General features: G+C 33.8%; 1 protein-coding gene across 1 annotated transcript in view; it reads right to left on the bottom strand.

Annotated features, from left to right (window-relative positions):
* FCHO2 (FCH and mu domain containing endocytic adaptor 2) overlaps positions 1 to 15,586 on the bottom strand; it is an 84,943-nt gene that overhangs the window by 61,247 nt on the left and 8,110 nt on the right. The window contains exons 2-7 of the mRNA XM_066180729.1: positions 14,683 to 14,774; positions 8,714 to 8,788; positions 7,267 to 7,408; positions 7,021 to 7,173; positions 2,911 to 3,015; positions 861 to 959 (exon numbers count right to left, since the gene is read on the bottom strand). Of these exons, the coding sequence (XP_066036826.1) occupies positions 861 to 959; positions 2,911 to 3,015; positions 7,021 to 7,173; positions 7,267 to 7,408; positions 8,714 to 8,788; positions 14,683 to 14,774 (666 nt within the window). The remainder of the gene's footprint in view (positions 1 to 860; positions 960 to 2,910; positions 3,016 to 7,020; positions 7,174 to 7,266; positions 7,409 to 8,713; positions 8,789 to 14,682; positions 14,775 to 15,586) is intronic.

Raw genomic sequence — 15,586 nt, 5'->3', positions numbered from 1 at the left:
GTATTAGCAAGTGTGGGTACACTACAAACAAAGACTGAAATGACAGGTCTAGGTTTTACTTCTATTTCTTCCACGTCAAACAACTTGTGTTTATATCATTTTCTGTATTTGTCAGCAACACATCCCACTATAATGTTAGGAAAACAAGCAGTTTTTTCAGCCAGCACCAATTTAGGGTGTGAACTGTTACTACTCTATTATCACAACTCGCACCTGCTTGAGTAAAAAACATTACTGTTGTAATAGTTTTGGTCCAAAACATGTTGTTAATAGATTTTTCCAAAAAGGCAGGATGTGTGTATACTTTAGAAATAAACAGCACAACTTTTGTGATGATCACCTATTAGCAGAAAACCCTAATACTAACGTGTGAGCCAATAAAGTGACACTTCAAAAATAAAAAAATTAGGGACTGCTTATAAGGATTATTAATGAAACCAACTTCCATCTAAACCAAAGATAGTATAAAAGCTTCTGTAAGTATATATCTTTTGCTCATAAAATCCCACAATATAAAATATTTGGCAACTTCTCAGAGTAATATAATTTCTAGTTCTAATTTAAAAAGTAGTATCCTAATTTTGTGTGAAATGAGTGCTAAATTAATATCCAAGAAGCAGCATTTAGAAATACACTAAAAATTCTTCAACTTTCAAATTCTTCAAATTGTCCCTATATTTTCTTTTCTGTGAAGACAAAATTTAGCTAGTCTTTCTCTGTAAATTTTGTGACATTCAACTTGAAAATGTAACAGAAAGCCATGGGAATTGGAGCTTATGCTGAATCTCACAAAGAAAGAAATATTCCATTTTATAGTTAAGGAAAAACATAAAGCATGATCAAATATAGTATAAAAATACCTCTCCTATTTGTAAATGAATTTCCTTTACAGTATTTGACAATGACTGTATAATCTCTTTCATACGAAGAAGGTGCATTTCTTCAATGTCTTGAAATTTCTGCAAACAAATATGAGCAATTAATCATAATGAAAATATTTCCTGAAACAGAATCTTAAATGTCAGTAATTAAATACATTAAAATGAAAAAGAACCAATAAGCAACTCTTTTTTTCTTCACATCTTAAACATAGTAATTATATTTGAGAAAGCAAAGTGCAGAATTCAGAGAGTTATGAAATAATGCACTTTAGAAAGCAAATTATCCTTTCAGAGTCATTATTGAACTTTTTTTACCTAATTTTTGAACTTTCATCTAACCCTTAAAAAAATCTGATCTATTTCTACCAAAGGAAAATATGTTCAGGTGTTCAAATTTTCTCTTTTCTCTGTTACTGAAGAGTCTTGTTTCTTCATATAAACCAAGATATTACTTCTGGATCTGTTTTGCACTTCCTTTTTAGAACACTCTTGTAAACATACACACTCTTTCTCTAGTTAAATCTATGTTCTTTGCTTCTTTAAATATTATTTGTTTGATCTTTAAACTCATCATACATAATTTTTACACTTTGTTCCTTTTTACCCAGGCTATCAGCTGACACCCGTTTTAAATTCACTGCCAAAGTTTTCAGTGGCCCCTTCCTGGCCAAAATTCAAAACTAAAAATGTTCTCATCCTCCCCAAGAGTCAACCATAACAGTCTTGAAATCCTTGTTTACTTCTGCATTTTTCTAGTTCTCTGCCTATTTCTATAACTGCCCTTTCAAGTGTGTCCAAACTTTGGTGGACCACTTAATGCTCTCTCCAATTTGCACAGGGTTCTGTGAAGATCCCCATCTCACACCTTCTGCTACTCTTATTCAGAAACATGACTCCATATATACAAGACATACATCTCTAGCTTCTTAGACCCTCAATCTTCTGCCATACTGATGTACCTCTATATTCATCACATCACAGGAAGATTAAAATTATTTTCTTTTTCTTCACCAGACTTCCTCTTAATTACAGAAGATATGGTCATCCTCTGTAGCCTACCCTATGATTTTACTTCTTTTACTGGACACTGTAAGACAGATTTAAGCTAAACCAACTGATTTTGCATTGAAAAAAAAATGAAAATATACTCCTCACAGTTTAATTTTCAGAACTAATCAGCATATTTTCCGGTGAAATACATGTTGAATTAAGATAATACAGGGTGTGCTTCACATAGAATTAGGTTTCCATATATTCATGGATGTTATTTTTCCTCTCAGATCATCTTTAAAGTAGCAATTGTGCAACCAAACTCTGTGTGCAGCTACACCACCATACTTATAATGAATTCCACACATACAACTTTAGTTGGCAGAATGACAATTTTCATTTCCAATACAGACAGATGTGGAAAGTTTACAAGTGTCCATTATAACATTAAGTGAAAATTTAAATTTTAAATTAAAGCTACAATTAAGAAACTAATGACATTTAGCCAAATGTGGTTTAAAATGTAGTAAGAAATGGCATACGCATTGATACAGAAAACCTGAAATCTTCCAGAACACAGTCTCTTAAAAATCCCCAGAAACTTAAAACAGTTGTAATAGCTTTTCATAACCTCAGGTAAATCCTAGGTAGACATTCTAACCAACTGTAAATTAAGTATTTTGATAGAATAATGATGAAAAGCCACAATGGATCCCAATATCAAAACTCCTATGAATGAGTTCAAGGTGCCCAGAAATTCAGAGGATTTTCCACTTAAACACAATGCATATACAATACACCTAAAAGTTCATTTTGCTTTCTTCAAAAAATTTCTTCAAAACATCCTTTAGAGTGCCAGTGCACCGCTGTGTCATTCAAGGACAGTGCTGTCACACCATACATAGTCAGTATTTGCATTTCAAACAAATTAATTTCCAAAAGGACTAGTTTTTTGAAATCTTTATTTTCAGATGGCTCCAGAAATTAAATAGAATACATTAACCAACTTCAAAGGTAACTCATTTAATTCAACACTTACCTGTGCTGTTTCTGTCATTTTCAGTTCAAAATCAGATTTAAATGCAGCATACTTCTCCACATACAGTTTATAGGTATCTGTTGCTTTTTTAGATTTAACTGCTGCCTATAGATCAATACAAAAATGTGTCAAATGTCACACATGCCAGTTTTTAAAGTTACTATTAAAAGAAAGCTTAGGATGATCTCTAAAAATTATCGAGGGGCATACCAAAACAGAGAAGTGTCATAACAAAATTTCAACACCAAATATCTCAGATAAGAGCAATGAGAGATTTTACTACACATAAATCACATACAAGTGTAACAAATTAATTCAATTAAATCCCTTCCCCTGATAAGAAATGAAAATTTTATAAAAAATATCTATAATAGAACTTATTTTGAAATCAAATTTTTATTGCTGAAGATAACTCATTAGCTCCGGTCAAATATGAACAAATTTATATTTGCAACAGCAAAATGGGAAAAAAGAAGGGTTAGAATACAGAGCTAACAGTTAAAAATGCAGTTCCGAAAGAATCAATGGTAAAAAACCCATGATGGTGAAGCTCTATTAGAAATGAAGAAAAAAACTCAAAAATATGGGAGTTACATCAATGGATTAACAGATATTCGTAAGTGAAGCTAGTGCAGAATATAGTGAAGGTCAGATTTAGGCAGGTCAGTGTTATTATTAATCGTCCTTTGGAAATTTAAACTTTTCATTATTTGTTGCTAATAAACCAATATCTTCTTTCTGGGAGTAAAATAAAACACTAAACAAAATACAGGAAAATCTCAGTATTACATGGAGAACAAAACAGAAGGAAGTGACTGATTGAAGCAGAGAAAAAGTTATCTTCAAAGTCTACAGCATGATGCAGAAGAAGAAGTCTTTCAAACCTTTGATAATCTATTTCCAAGCTAAATGCCTATGAAAATCATCTTGAACACCACTTTCTTTCCTAGCTTCTTTATTCAACAGGCTTACTATCTCTCTGAAGTTTCCCATCAGGTGTTACACAAAAGCATTGCTGAACTGTTAATGACATCAGTAAAGAGAATTGTATATTTTCTATTTCTTCTAGTTCTGAGTAGCCCTCCTCCTTCTTTCAGATAAATTTCATCAGTCTAACAGAAATTATTTTTTACTTACAATGATTTGTAAAGCTGACTGCTATCTATAATTTCAAATTAACTAATAGAAAGATGCCCTCTGACGAGAGAGATTCCACAATGTCCAAGAGAAAAATAACAGATAATCATGAATAACAGTATGCCTATTAGAAATTCAAAGGAATAGGAACGAAAGCTAGTTGTTTATCCAGTTATGAAGAAAGCCTAAGCAGATCTCAGTCACAAAGTCCTTTAAACTCAGCATAATAGAACATGAAAATACTTAATGTACCAAGAATATGGATTATTCAGAAAGGTTGTATCAAACCTATCAGTTAATTATCCTGAATTTTACTTCATGATTCTCACTCTTACACATTTCCAAAGGAGAATCACTGAGAAGCACACAGTCCTATCATGTTTCCTAACTGCCATTTCCTATGCTGATAATACAACATGCTCCATGAAATCTGGCTTTTAAAATTGAGATCGCTTTGAAGTTGATTCCAAATTTAATCACTGAAAAGGAAGGAAATGTCAAGCTAAAAGATGTAAAAATGGGGTTCTTTTTGGAAAAAGTGTTTTTAATTGAACCCTATGTGCAAGGGAGTTTGACAAAACAAAAACATGTTTAACGATGAGCAGAATATCAGTATTACACGTTGAAGAGCAATTAACAAACTTAGTACTCAGCAGGCCAGAAAAAATTATAAAACACATGGGCACAGTATGATTAACTAGTAATCTCTCCTGAAAATAGGATGTGACTACTCTCAGGTGCAGCAATTGCTAGAACTGTATTTACCAGATTTACAGAGTGTGAGCAGATTTACTGTATGTGAAAGAATAAGGATCAGTCAACTCTTTTTTGTTAAGTCACTATAAATAGAGAAGTTTACATGTCAGAGAACAACAGGAAATTATTACGCAAGTTAGTATTAACCTCCAGCTGCAATGAGACTTGCAAGGTCTCAGATAACTCCTTAGATTCTGCAATAAAGTATTTCTCCAAAAATCTGGCTTTGTGATAAACTCCTAGTATACTGGTGCAGATCACTTGTTTTCTGAGAAAGCAAATAATCTGTGATTTTGCCAGTAAATAGTCTTCATGTTACACTGAAAGTAATACATCTATTTTCTACCAAAGAAAAAATAAATTACTACAACCTTTTTGCACTCTGTTTATGAAATTGCAAGGGCAAATTTGAATAGAGGCAGGACTGAAGAGATGTGACAGTGTCAGTTACCTGCTCCCACTGGAAACATACTTTAAGTACTTGCAGAGCATCCAATTATGACATAATTATATCTAAGGAAGAAGCATAAAAGTTAAAAAATTACCCTCCTCCTATAGTGCTTCCTCTTTCTCCCTTCTCATATAGACATCTGTCATGCCGAACATTTTTTTTTGTTTCCAAATGAACAAGGATAATGCTACATCTACATCTTAAAAAGCCTTACCTCAAGTCAACCTTTCCTACTGAAACTACTTAGAAAATTCAGAAAAATTATACTTTAAATACACTGTAAGAAAAACATCTGCCAACACACCTCGGATTCATGTCTAGAATGCAGCATGAACTGTCATTTGAGACAGAAACTGACGGGAAAAAAGCTAGATTTATACTAAGATAAAACAGTTGAAACATAGTCAACAGAATCACTTTTGTCATCACTGAAAAGACAGTAACCAACGGTATCTTGTCCATCAAGACAGCAGGACTAAAAGGAAAGGGATCATTCTAACAAGAACAAAGTTCTACAGAGACCAGTTAATTGAAATGGAAATAGCTAGAGGAATCAAGATTTAATAAGAGAAGTTATAATTAGAAACAAAGAAAGGTGACCTCTTTACTAGTTAGATTCCTGAGAACAGGAATAAGTTACTTTTTTCACAGCTATCAAGGAAGGTAATCCTTCCCCTCAACTCAGCACTCTAGGTGAGGCCCCACCTGGAGTAGTGTCTTGTTCTGGATCTTTCATTGCAAGTGAGACATAGACATACTGGGAGAGTCCAGTAAAAGAGCATGAAGATGATTAAGGGACTGAAACATCTCTCCCATAAGAAAAAACTGAGACTGCTGAAATAGTTCAGCCTGGGGCAGGGAACCTTTAGGGAGAATCTTACCAATAGATATAAGTACCTGAAGGGAGGGTACACAGAAGACAAAGTCAGGCTTTTTTCAGTGGTGCCCAGTGATAGAACTAGAAACAATGGACACCAACAGAAAACACAAAAGATTCCCTCCCTCTGAACATCAGGAAAAACCTTTTTCCTGGGAAGGTAATTGAGCCCTGGCACAGTTTGCCCAGAGGGACTGTGGAATCTCCATCCTTGAAGACACTAAAAAGCTGTCTAGACAAGGTCTTGAGTAACTGGCTGAGATGGCCCTGTCTGAGCAAGAAGAATAGACAGGATAACTTTTAGAGGTCCCTGTAAACCCCAGATAATGAGAAATTCCGTGAATGGATCAGCCCCTCCACCACAACCCAAGGACAGTACTAAATACACCTCAAGATACTCAGCCCTTGAGTCTCTGGTCCACGAGATGGGAACCTTTTAAAAGAGCAATGAAAGTGTGGATAACATCTTTTTCTTTACTGAACATACTTCAAATACTCGTGTACTCAGCTACTTTTTCTCATTGGAGGGATATCACAATTACTCCTGAGTTCAGTAACAAGGGCATTGAGTATTCATGTAAGGAAATATATTCAAAAACATAAGAGATGCTAAAACAATTGGGCACAACTCCTGTTAAAGCCACTACACAGAACTATCATTTGATGCAGGTATTTACAAAGTGAAGAATTAGAACTACAGTACAGTAAGAACAGACAAGGAAGTAAGTGTAAATAAAACCTATCTAGGTATTCAGGTTATCATGCATATCGCAGAATATAATACAACTTTTAACTACATTTAACCTTTTCTGAGTATTCCACTTACTAATACAAGGTGAACATGTAAGACAATTAGTAACACAATTACAGTAAGATGTGACAGAGCTACCTTTTCAATTTCCCTCTGTGTAGCTCCTTCCTTTTTCAAACGTTCTTGTTCCACACACTTTGTATTGTAGTTTTCCTTTGATTTCTGCAAGGCCTGCGTGATACTTTGAATATTTTGCACTGCTTCCAAAGTTCCTGAAACATCTTCTTTAGTCTGTCAATATCATCACATGGTTGTCAAAACCAAACCAATTTAACTTTAGTGTTAACAAGTCATTGGACACACATAAGAAAAAGAATTAATAACCTTTTTATAAGCTTTGATTTGTTCATCTCCATACTTGTGAACTTCTTTTATTAGCTCTTGTAATCTTCGCACAAGATCCAAGTGACAACTTGCTAGTTTTTCTGTTGAGGTTTTGAAAACATCCCAAACTGGTGCAAATGTCCTGGATTGAGGAAAACAATGTTAATCTGGGGTTTTTTATCTTCAGTTGGCAATTTTTTTAGTGGTGTTAAAGAATAATCAGTAAGTTTACCGTTCAATTCTCCTCCTAAAATTGAAACAAACAAAACACTCAACAACTGCCATAAATTCTTATTAAATATGTTCCAAATGTACTTGGCTTCCTATATGCTAATTTTTCCATGGTTTATGTTTTACTTGTATTGACTCTAATAAGTAAAACACAGTAAATTTCATTTAATACTATGATGATCACACAATAATGCCAAGTGCCAAGACGGTGCAAGAACATTTTAAAATAATTTAACACCTAGTAAGTACTACTGCATATATACTTGAACAGTGAGAACAAATCAGGAGTTTCTTGGTTAGTTACATTTCTAGTTGTCTTACATCGTTGCAGCCACAAGATGGAGGAAAAATATTGCAAAGATGGTCTGCCACTAAAAGGGATTTACTGATTAACAAAGATGAACAAAGAGGTGGGATGATTTCTCAGATTCGGATTTCTGTGCTGAAAGGACTTTCTCCAGCTATTCCAAAGATATACTTCTTCCTTGCTATTCTGGGTAATGCTGCTAAAAATCATAACCATAGGCTTTAAAGCCCTTATGTTCAAAGGTTCTGTATCTGCTTGTTAGTTTAAAGAACAACAACCATTATCAAATTATGCACTGATGAAAGCTCTCCACATTTCTAGATTATATTACTATAAAAAAAAAATAAATCTAGCTTTTCTCAGAAGACTGAGTTTTTATTGCCCTAATCTTTTTAATGAAAAAGCATCCAATAATCATGCTAGTTTTTAAAAACATACCCTGTGTATAAAACTTCCATTTGACTATGGAATAAACTGATGGAAAAGTCTTATTCTGAACACCTCTGAGAACAGATAACACTCCAAAACCCAGAAATAATAGAAATAAAAAAATTCACTGCCACATTTGCAGACCATATGTTCTCTCTTCAAAATAATTTCCATAGGCTAAAGAAGATGTAATAGAAGTCACTATGTCTGAAAAGAGATCAGCTTTAAACACAGAGAAAAAGACAATTTATTCATGTTTGGGCTTTGATCTTTTTATTCAGTTTAAAAGAACTGCATTGTCTTTCTCCTTGTCATAGCTGCACAAATTTTTGCACCATTACTAAAGGCCTAACAATCATTTTTAAAGGTGGCAAAGTCATACTGACCTTCAACATCATCAATAAAATATTCAGAATCAAACTTGATTCTTACCATGTATACAGTCGTTTATTTCTCTCTTCTGTACTCTCTCTTACTTACCCAAGCTGTGTGTAATTGCTTGCTGATTTGGCTAGTTTTGTCATCGACCTTGAATATGTCTCCTCTATTGTAGCCCTGCCAAAGACAGCCATCAAAAGCATAATCAAAATTTTGAAGGTATGAAGACTGAATGTGCATTCTAAAGGTACAAAACAGAAGAATTTTTACGTGAGATAAAAATTACTCCATTTGAATGATCTCTCAAAAGCTAAACAAAAAAAAATCATATTTAAAAAAATAATCTAAGAATCCTGTCACAAAACACTGCAGGGAGCAGAACAAGTAAAACCCAGTAACTCAAAGCTTGAGAAACACAATTCCTTCCTCTCTATTTGCTGTTCTTAACTGTCAATAACATTCCCTAGTAACAGACAGAACAAAGCATCATAACAATGAACTATCCAGCACTGTCTAAGCAGGAGAGCGTTACACAGCAACAAAATAAAATGTACTTGTAATGAAAACTTTACAATAAACAAAAAATATTTACTGAGCAATCACGTTAAACAAAATGAGGTCTTGTTTAGTCTTCTTGTTGGGGGTAGACTTTGTTTTTCCTTTAAGTTCTTTACATAGTGATATTTGAGTTTGGAAATTACACAAAGTGTTCTTAAATTTTCCTTCACTCGAACACACAATTTCACTTGACTTTTAGAGATGCAAAATCCAAGGGTTAGCACAAATTCCCTCCTTAGAGTCTCTGCAGGGGCAATTGCCATGGAATCACCCATTACAGCAGTGACTCCCTGCAAGTCCTTCCATATCAATCTTCCTCACCCACCTATTACTAAAGACACACAATATTTTAATTTTTCCCCCTAAACCAATATTCATTATGCAGAGTCAACTTAGATTTAGAAGCATCCTAGATTTAAGTAAATACTGTAATTGTTTTTTCTTGCAAAACTTCAAGCAATTTCTTTCCTGCTATGTAATACCTTTACACAGGACACAAGAGAAAAAAAAAGGCAGATAAAGAATTCATCTCTCTCTCAAGCTATACCATGACTATAACCTGAGACAGGAGTTTTTACTTCTCCTGTACAGCAACAGTTTACGAGCAAAAAGAATTGCCTTGTGAAAATATAAAAACAAAGTAGGGATATTCACCTGAAACAGAGAAGAATGAGTTAAAACATACTGAACTTCCAAAATAACCATCCAGTTAGTTAGCTGGAAATCTATTTGGAGAAGGAGATTAAACTGCAGCATGCAACAAGTAAATTTCATTTTGAATATCTATTGCAAAAAGAACAGCTATTGCAAAGTTATTCACCATAAAAGAAAGTCAATTAACTTTATCCTCCTTCCATATATGATCATATCTTAGATAAGAAAAAGTTAAACTTTCCAAGGCTTGGAAATCTTGCACACTGCACAATGGCAAGCACACCTGCACCAAGCGTAGACAATGATTTTTTTAAAAAAAATTTAATTACCATAATGAACAATATATTTTTGACTAATCATCCATGTCTTCTGTCAAAGTTTTCCAGATTTTATAACTCAGTGCCTTATTTTTCCTCTTTAAGCACAAGGATTTTGAGCAAAATCCACACCCCCTTTCTTCAAACCAATTTATAGCATACTTCCCTGAACTATCTCCACAAAACTGGAGTTCTGCAACTCACCACAGAGTATTAATAAACAACAGTTAAAAATACTAAGAACTGAAAGATGACCAGTTAGTATGTTTGTCCTATTAACTCACTTTGCAGAACACTCTGTTGTACAGGTAACAGATTATGATTTTCTTAGTAAATTAATTTTCATCCATTTGGACATGTATCTTTGTCTGGGATCTGCTAAACATTTAAAAGTTAAATGGAAACATATGCACTGCTAGTTTCAACTAATCTAAAAGATTATTTCTATGATGTTTACAGGCAAATGGTGCAGAAAAAACATTAGAAAAACTCCTGGAGAAAAAAATAACACATTCCTGTACCTATTTCTTTCCTAGAAAAGCAGCGTGATTTGTTAGATATAAAAAATTTAGATTTTAAATGCACACAAACATGACAGTTCACCTACAAAATTTTCCCCACATATAAAGAAAAAAAAAAAAAAACCAACTATGCAGGCAGCTCAATCTTCTTATTTTGACTTCTTGAAAAACCAAAAATTTCAATATGCTTTATCAATGAAGCATGGCCTTTGTTCAAGGCCAGGTTGGATGGGGCATTGAGCAATTTGGTCTAGTGAAAGATGCCCCTGACCACAACAGCAGGGGCTGGAACTCAATGACCTTTAAAATCCCTTCTAACCCAAACAATTTGACAATTTGATGATTTTAAGAAATGGTGTCTAATCTTTCAGCAGATAACCTATCCCACTGAAGATTTACCAGCATTAAGCAGACTGCCTGCCAGAAAATTCACTCCTTCAGATGACAAATTTCTGAACCACAGATCCAACTGACTCTCAGTTCTTTTAGTACATGACCAATAACAAATACTCAAGAACAAAACTCAGAAAGTGAAAATTGTATTGGCATTGACTCAATGAACACAGAGGAGGAAATATTCTGCTGCTTCTAGGGTACCAAGTAGGAACAGCAGATACAGCATAGAAATATTATCACAACTTAACATTTCAAATGCTTGTTTTTCTCAGAGAAAAAAACTTTACTATCTCAGAATGTTCTTACAGAAACTTTGAAATATTTTTTTAAAAGAAATGCTTAAGATAACTATAATTTTAAAAATTATTCCATATCTTACACAATTTTTGATTACTATTTCTAAGGCTGGAGAAAAGGAAACTATACTCTTCCCCAGTTAGGCTACACACAACTAAAAAACTTTTCTGAGGAGAACAAGTAACAGAGATGGGCTTCACACAGACATGTGTCCTACGTGCCCTAAGCAGTCTGTACATCCAAATGCACTGCCACTTCTCTCCTTCCCATGCAAAATCACTTTATAAAAAGTATAATTTTTGGCTAGTCTGGAGACTACAGCAAGCCCAGCTAACCAGATGACTGCTCTACCTAGAAAGGGTAAGTACTTCAACTTGTTAAAAATATCACCATCAACTCCAATCTGTCTCTGCCTATTCAATAGTTTTCAGTTTTCCCTCTCGTATGTATCCACTTCTGAAAAAAAAGAAAACAACAGAAAAAGGCCAACGTGTAAAAAGCAATGGAAGAACAGATTCAAAATTCAAATGTATGCAAATTTGGTTTTCATAGGGAAGAGTTCAGAAAATCAGGATACACAAGAGTCTACGAAAGTCAAGGTATAAAAACACCAGATCTAAACGACTCCTAATATATGTTGCACATCCACTTTATATATTTCCATCAGAAAACAATACTGTAAAAGAATATTCAGACTATAATCTGCAGAAGGAAGAGAAGAACAGATAACTGTGTGCATCATCTCCTAACCTCTTTGCAATTAACAAATGTGCAAAATAGATCACAGACAAGACAACTGAATCATTCTAAGATACTGCTCAAGTACTGCCCAATCCAATTTCTTTTTGAGACCAAGAACTTGGTCCATGTATAAAAATGTGTTCTACTGAACCATTTTTATTTCCCAGGAAGCTGAATGACATCCCACAGTAACTACACAACAGCAGCAAAGGGCTTCACTGCACGCATATGGACTCTCAAATATTTTTATTAAAGTAACAACACCAAATATTTGAATGTTTTCTATTTCTTTGAATCTAAACTATATGTCACAAACTGTTAGTTTGGGCTGAGATTGATCATTCATCCCTTACTTGAAATAAAGTATCAATTTGCTACTCAACTGCTTTTTGTTAATTGCAGCCTAACTTACTGACACACAGCAGAAAAACAGGGCTGAAGAATACACAAGGGAGGTTTAATATCCTGATGGAAGAAAGTCACTGGAAAAGACTGAATTTAGTGCAGTTGGTCTGCATTACTGACACGGGCAACTAACCCTTGAGGAAGAACCCTGCTGCTTTGTCAAGTAAATTGCAATATAGCACTCAGATTCTGTATTAGTGAGTTAAAGAGAGCTGAATTTTTTCATAGATCTTACAAAAAATGCTGTAAGATGGCTGCATATCTCTTTGGCAGATCCTGATCCATGTTCAGGAAAAAACATTTCTTGAACTCTCATTGAGGATAAAGGGTCCATGAATATCACTGTGCATTCCTACACAGTCATTAATCTTTAAATGCTATTTAAAAGACTAGAAATAATTGACAGAAACTTGAGCTGAAACATTTTAACATGCAGAAAAAGGTCCAAAGATATTCTTTATTGACTGCAAAGGCACATAATTTAAAAGTTATTTTAAAATAATTATTTAATTAAAAAAAATAATTTGCAGAAGCTTATACGCAGAAAAAACAAGAATGCCATATATCTTTTTACTAGGGATTTTGTGCAGAGGGTTTTATTTATGTCAGTATAATAAAGCAAAGAAACCAAGTCAGATACAGCAGCAAGTTATTTTTTACACATTTACTTAAGACCTTTCACCTTAGGACCAATATGAATAAAATGGAGCATGCTCAAAGAATACAACATAAAGGAGACAAGAAGCAGAGAGAGTGAGACAGTTTCTCATATAAATATGAAGATAAATCTAGACACAAAGGATGTAAAACCAATAAACTTAAATGTGTCCAGGTAAGGAACGGCTTCGGTCCATGATGTGCTGGTATAAAAACTGAATGATTCCAAAAATTAAGAAAGCTTTCAAAGGAAAGATTCAGGAACTCCCACAGATAATAAAAGGCAAACACTGAAAGTGCAAGCATTAAGCCTTTATACTAAATGTGAATAATGTGGTATCTCTCAGCTCAATCCAACTCAGGATTTCACCGGAACCCTTTGTGGCTAAATAATGCATTCTCTGAAACTGGAGACTTGTAAAATTGAAGATTCCTTGGTTGTGCAGTCTTTCCAAAAGAAGACATCACATGTAGACTCTGGAACTCACCCATTTCTGCTTAGTGGAATTTTTTTTGTAATTTCGTCCAACTCACTTTGAAATGACACTAATGTTAGTGCAATGGAGAATCTGTCAGATTTGTGGTGTTTATATCTTGTGGAAATTTGAAAGTTTTTTTTTTTAAACTGAGATCTAGTTGAGGCCAAAACTTAAATTTTGAAGAATTCCAATTTTTTCGACAGCTTCTAGCGCAAGAAGCCAGCATTGAAACAATCAATACCTTGCAACTATTTTCCATGTGTTATCTAGTGTCAGTAACCGAGGAAAGACAAAATTCTGAAGTAGTCACACAGGTGATTTTTTTCAGAAGGGAAATCCATGTGTTCAGTGTAGCAGCAGCAGTCTTCTTTCACAAAGAACTAAATGCAGCACTAGGTCACCTGTTTTGGAAGTTGTCATATTTTCAGATTTCAGTCCTGTTCCTTCCATCCAATATAGAAGGACCTGTGTTAGTTTCTGAATGTTATTTTCTAATCCCTATGTATCACTCTCTTTAACAAACCCAGTGTCACAGCTTCTGAAAGTATAATTTCTTTAAAGTTTTTATTAGCAGTTGCTAATAGCCTAATTAAAAATCTATAGTAAAAACTCTGAAAGAATGATAACTTTTGCAACTTTAAATTATCATTTTTCTTCCAACCAAAATTAAAAATTGGGATTAATTTGAATAAACTGCTGGACACCAAATATGACACTTCTAGATTTTTACTCTCATCTTTTAAGTGAAACCTGAAAAATTAGAAGCTTGTTCTTAACTGATGCTTAGGAGCTCCTATTCAGTTCTAAGTGAATGGAATAAGTATAGATATAATATATATATTTTCCTATACCTATAATATATATAGATATAGATATAGATACATAGATATAGATATAGATAGATATTCCTGTAGAATATGAGGTATATTAAAATGATGATTGAATTTTGATAATTTAATTTTGTTTACATGTTTTGCACATTACTATTAAATGCAATGACAAACAATAAAATCCACAAATATTAAATATATAGGATGAACACTTACCTTTCTCTAATAAAATCTGCTAAATCCTTTGTTGACAAATGTCCATGTTTCATATTGTGATAGAGGACGTCAAAGCCATTGTTTCTTTCTCCCTAAAGATAAACAGAAAGTAGAACTATGAAACACAACATGTTGAGCCTATGCATTTTAATAACTGTTTTTCATTTTAATCACTTCATCAGGAAGTTAATTATTTCTAATGCTCTGCTTTTTAGCAATTGCTGTTAGTTCCCATGAATCCTCTATGTGTAAACTAAACTAAAATCACCTCAGCTGCTACCATTACCTTTCTATTATATATTTCTAGGCTATAGTCAAAGATTCCTTTTGTAGATTTCTAGGGGTCTTGCATTCTTTTGCCTCGCATCATATTAAACACATACTAAATATTGTACTCTCTCTTTATCCTGTCATATCTTTCATAATTTCACATGAACTTAAATTCAGTTAGGATTACTCAATATCCTACTTCCCCAATCCTTCACACTTCATTTTCATTCCCCTGCTTTTTGTAAAACTGGTTAAAAAAAAGAATCATTAATCTTATCCTTCTCACTAGTAGCTTCTCTTTGCTAAGTTTAGTTTTAAGACGTTTTCCAGTGAGTAAAGCACATCTCACTATTAAAACTGAAACACTGTTTTAAGCATAATAAACGCAGCCGCCTTATGACCTCTGGCACTATGATAAACTTCCTCCTGACAGCAAAAAAGCAACAACAGAAATGAAAGGAAGGCAAAGCACAGCATAATAACACTGCTACTATTAGAGTTTTCCTGTCAGACTGACTATTCCCCTTCTCCCTCACAAAAGCTTCAGATCCATAATGCTGCTTCTATGTAAGGTGCAAAGTGTGCCCTCAGGAAAACTGCATGCATACTCAGAGTGGGAGGGAAAGAAGAACAG

The sequence above is a fragment of the Chamaea fasciata genome, unplaced genomic scaffold (genome assembly GCF_029207755.1).
Source record: "Chamaea fasciata isolate MVZ Bird 193981 ecotype frontalis unplaced genomic scaffold, bChaFas1.0.hap1 SCAF_4, whole genome shotgun sequence".
Taxonomy (NCBI): Eukaryota; Metazoa; Chordata; class Aves; order Passeriformes; family Sylviidae; genus Chamaea; species Chamaea fasciata.
The sequence above is the reverse complement of the archived record's forward strand: the minus strand, read 5'-3'. Positions and strand labels throughout refer to the sequence as shown.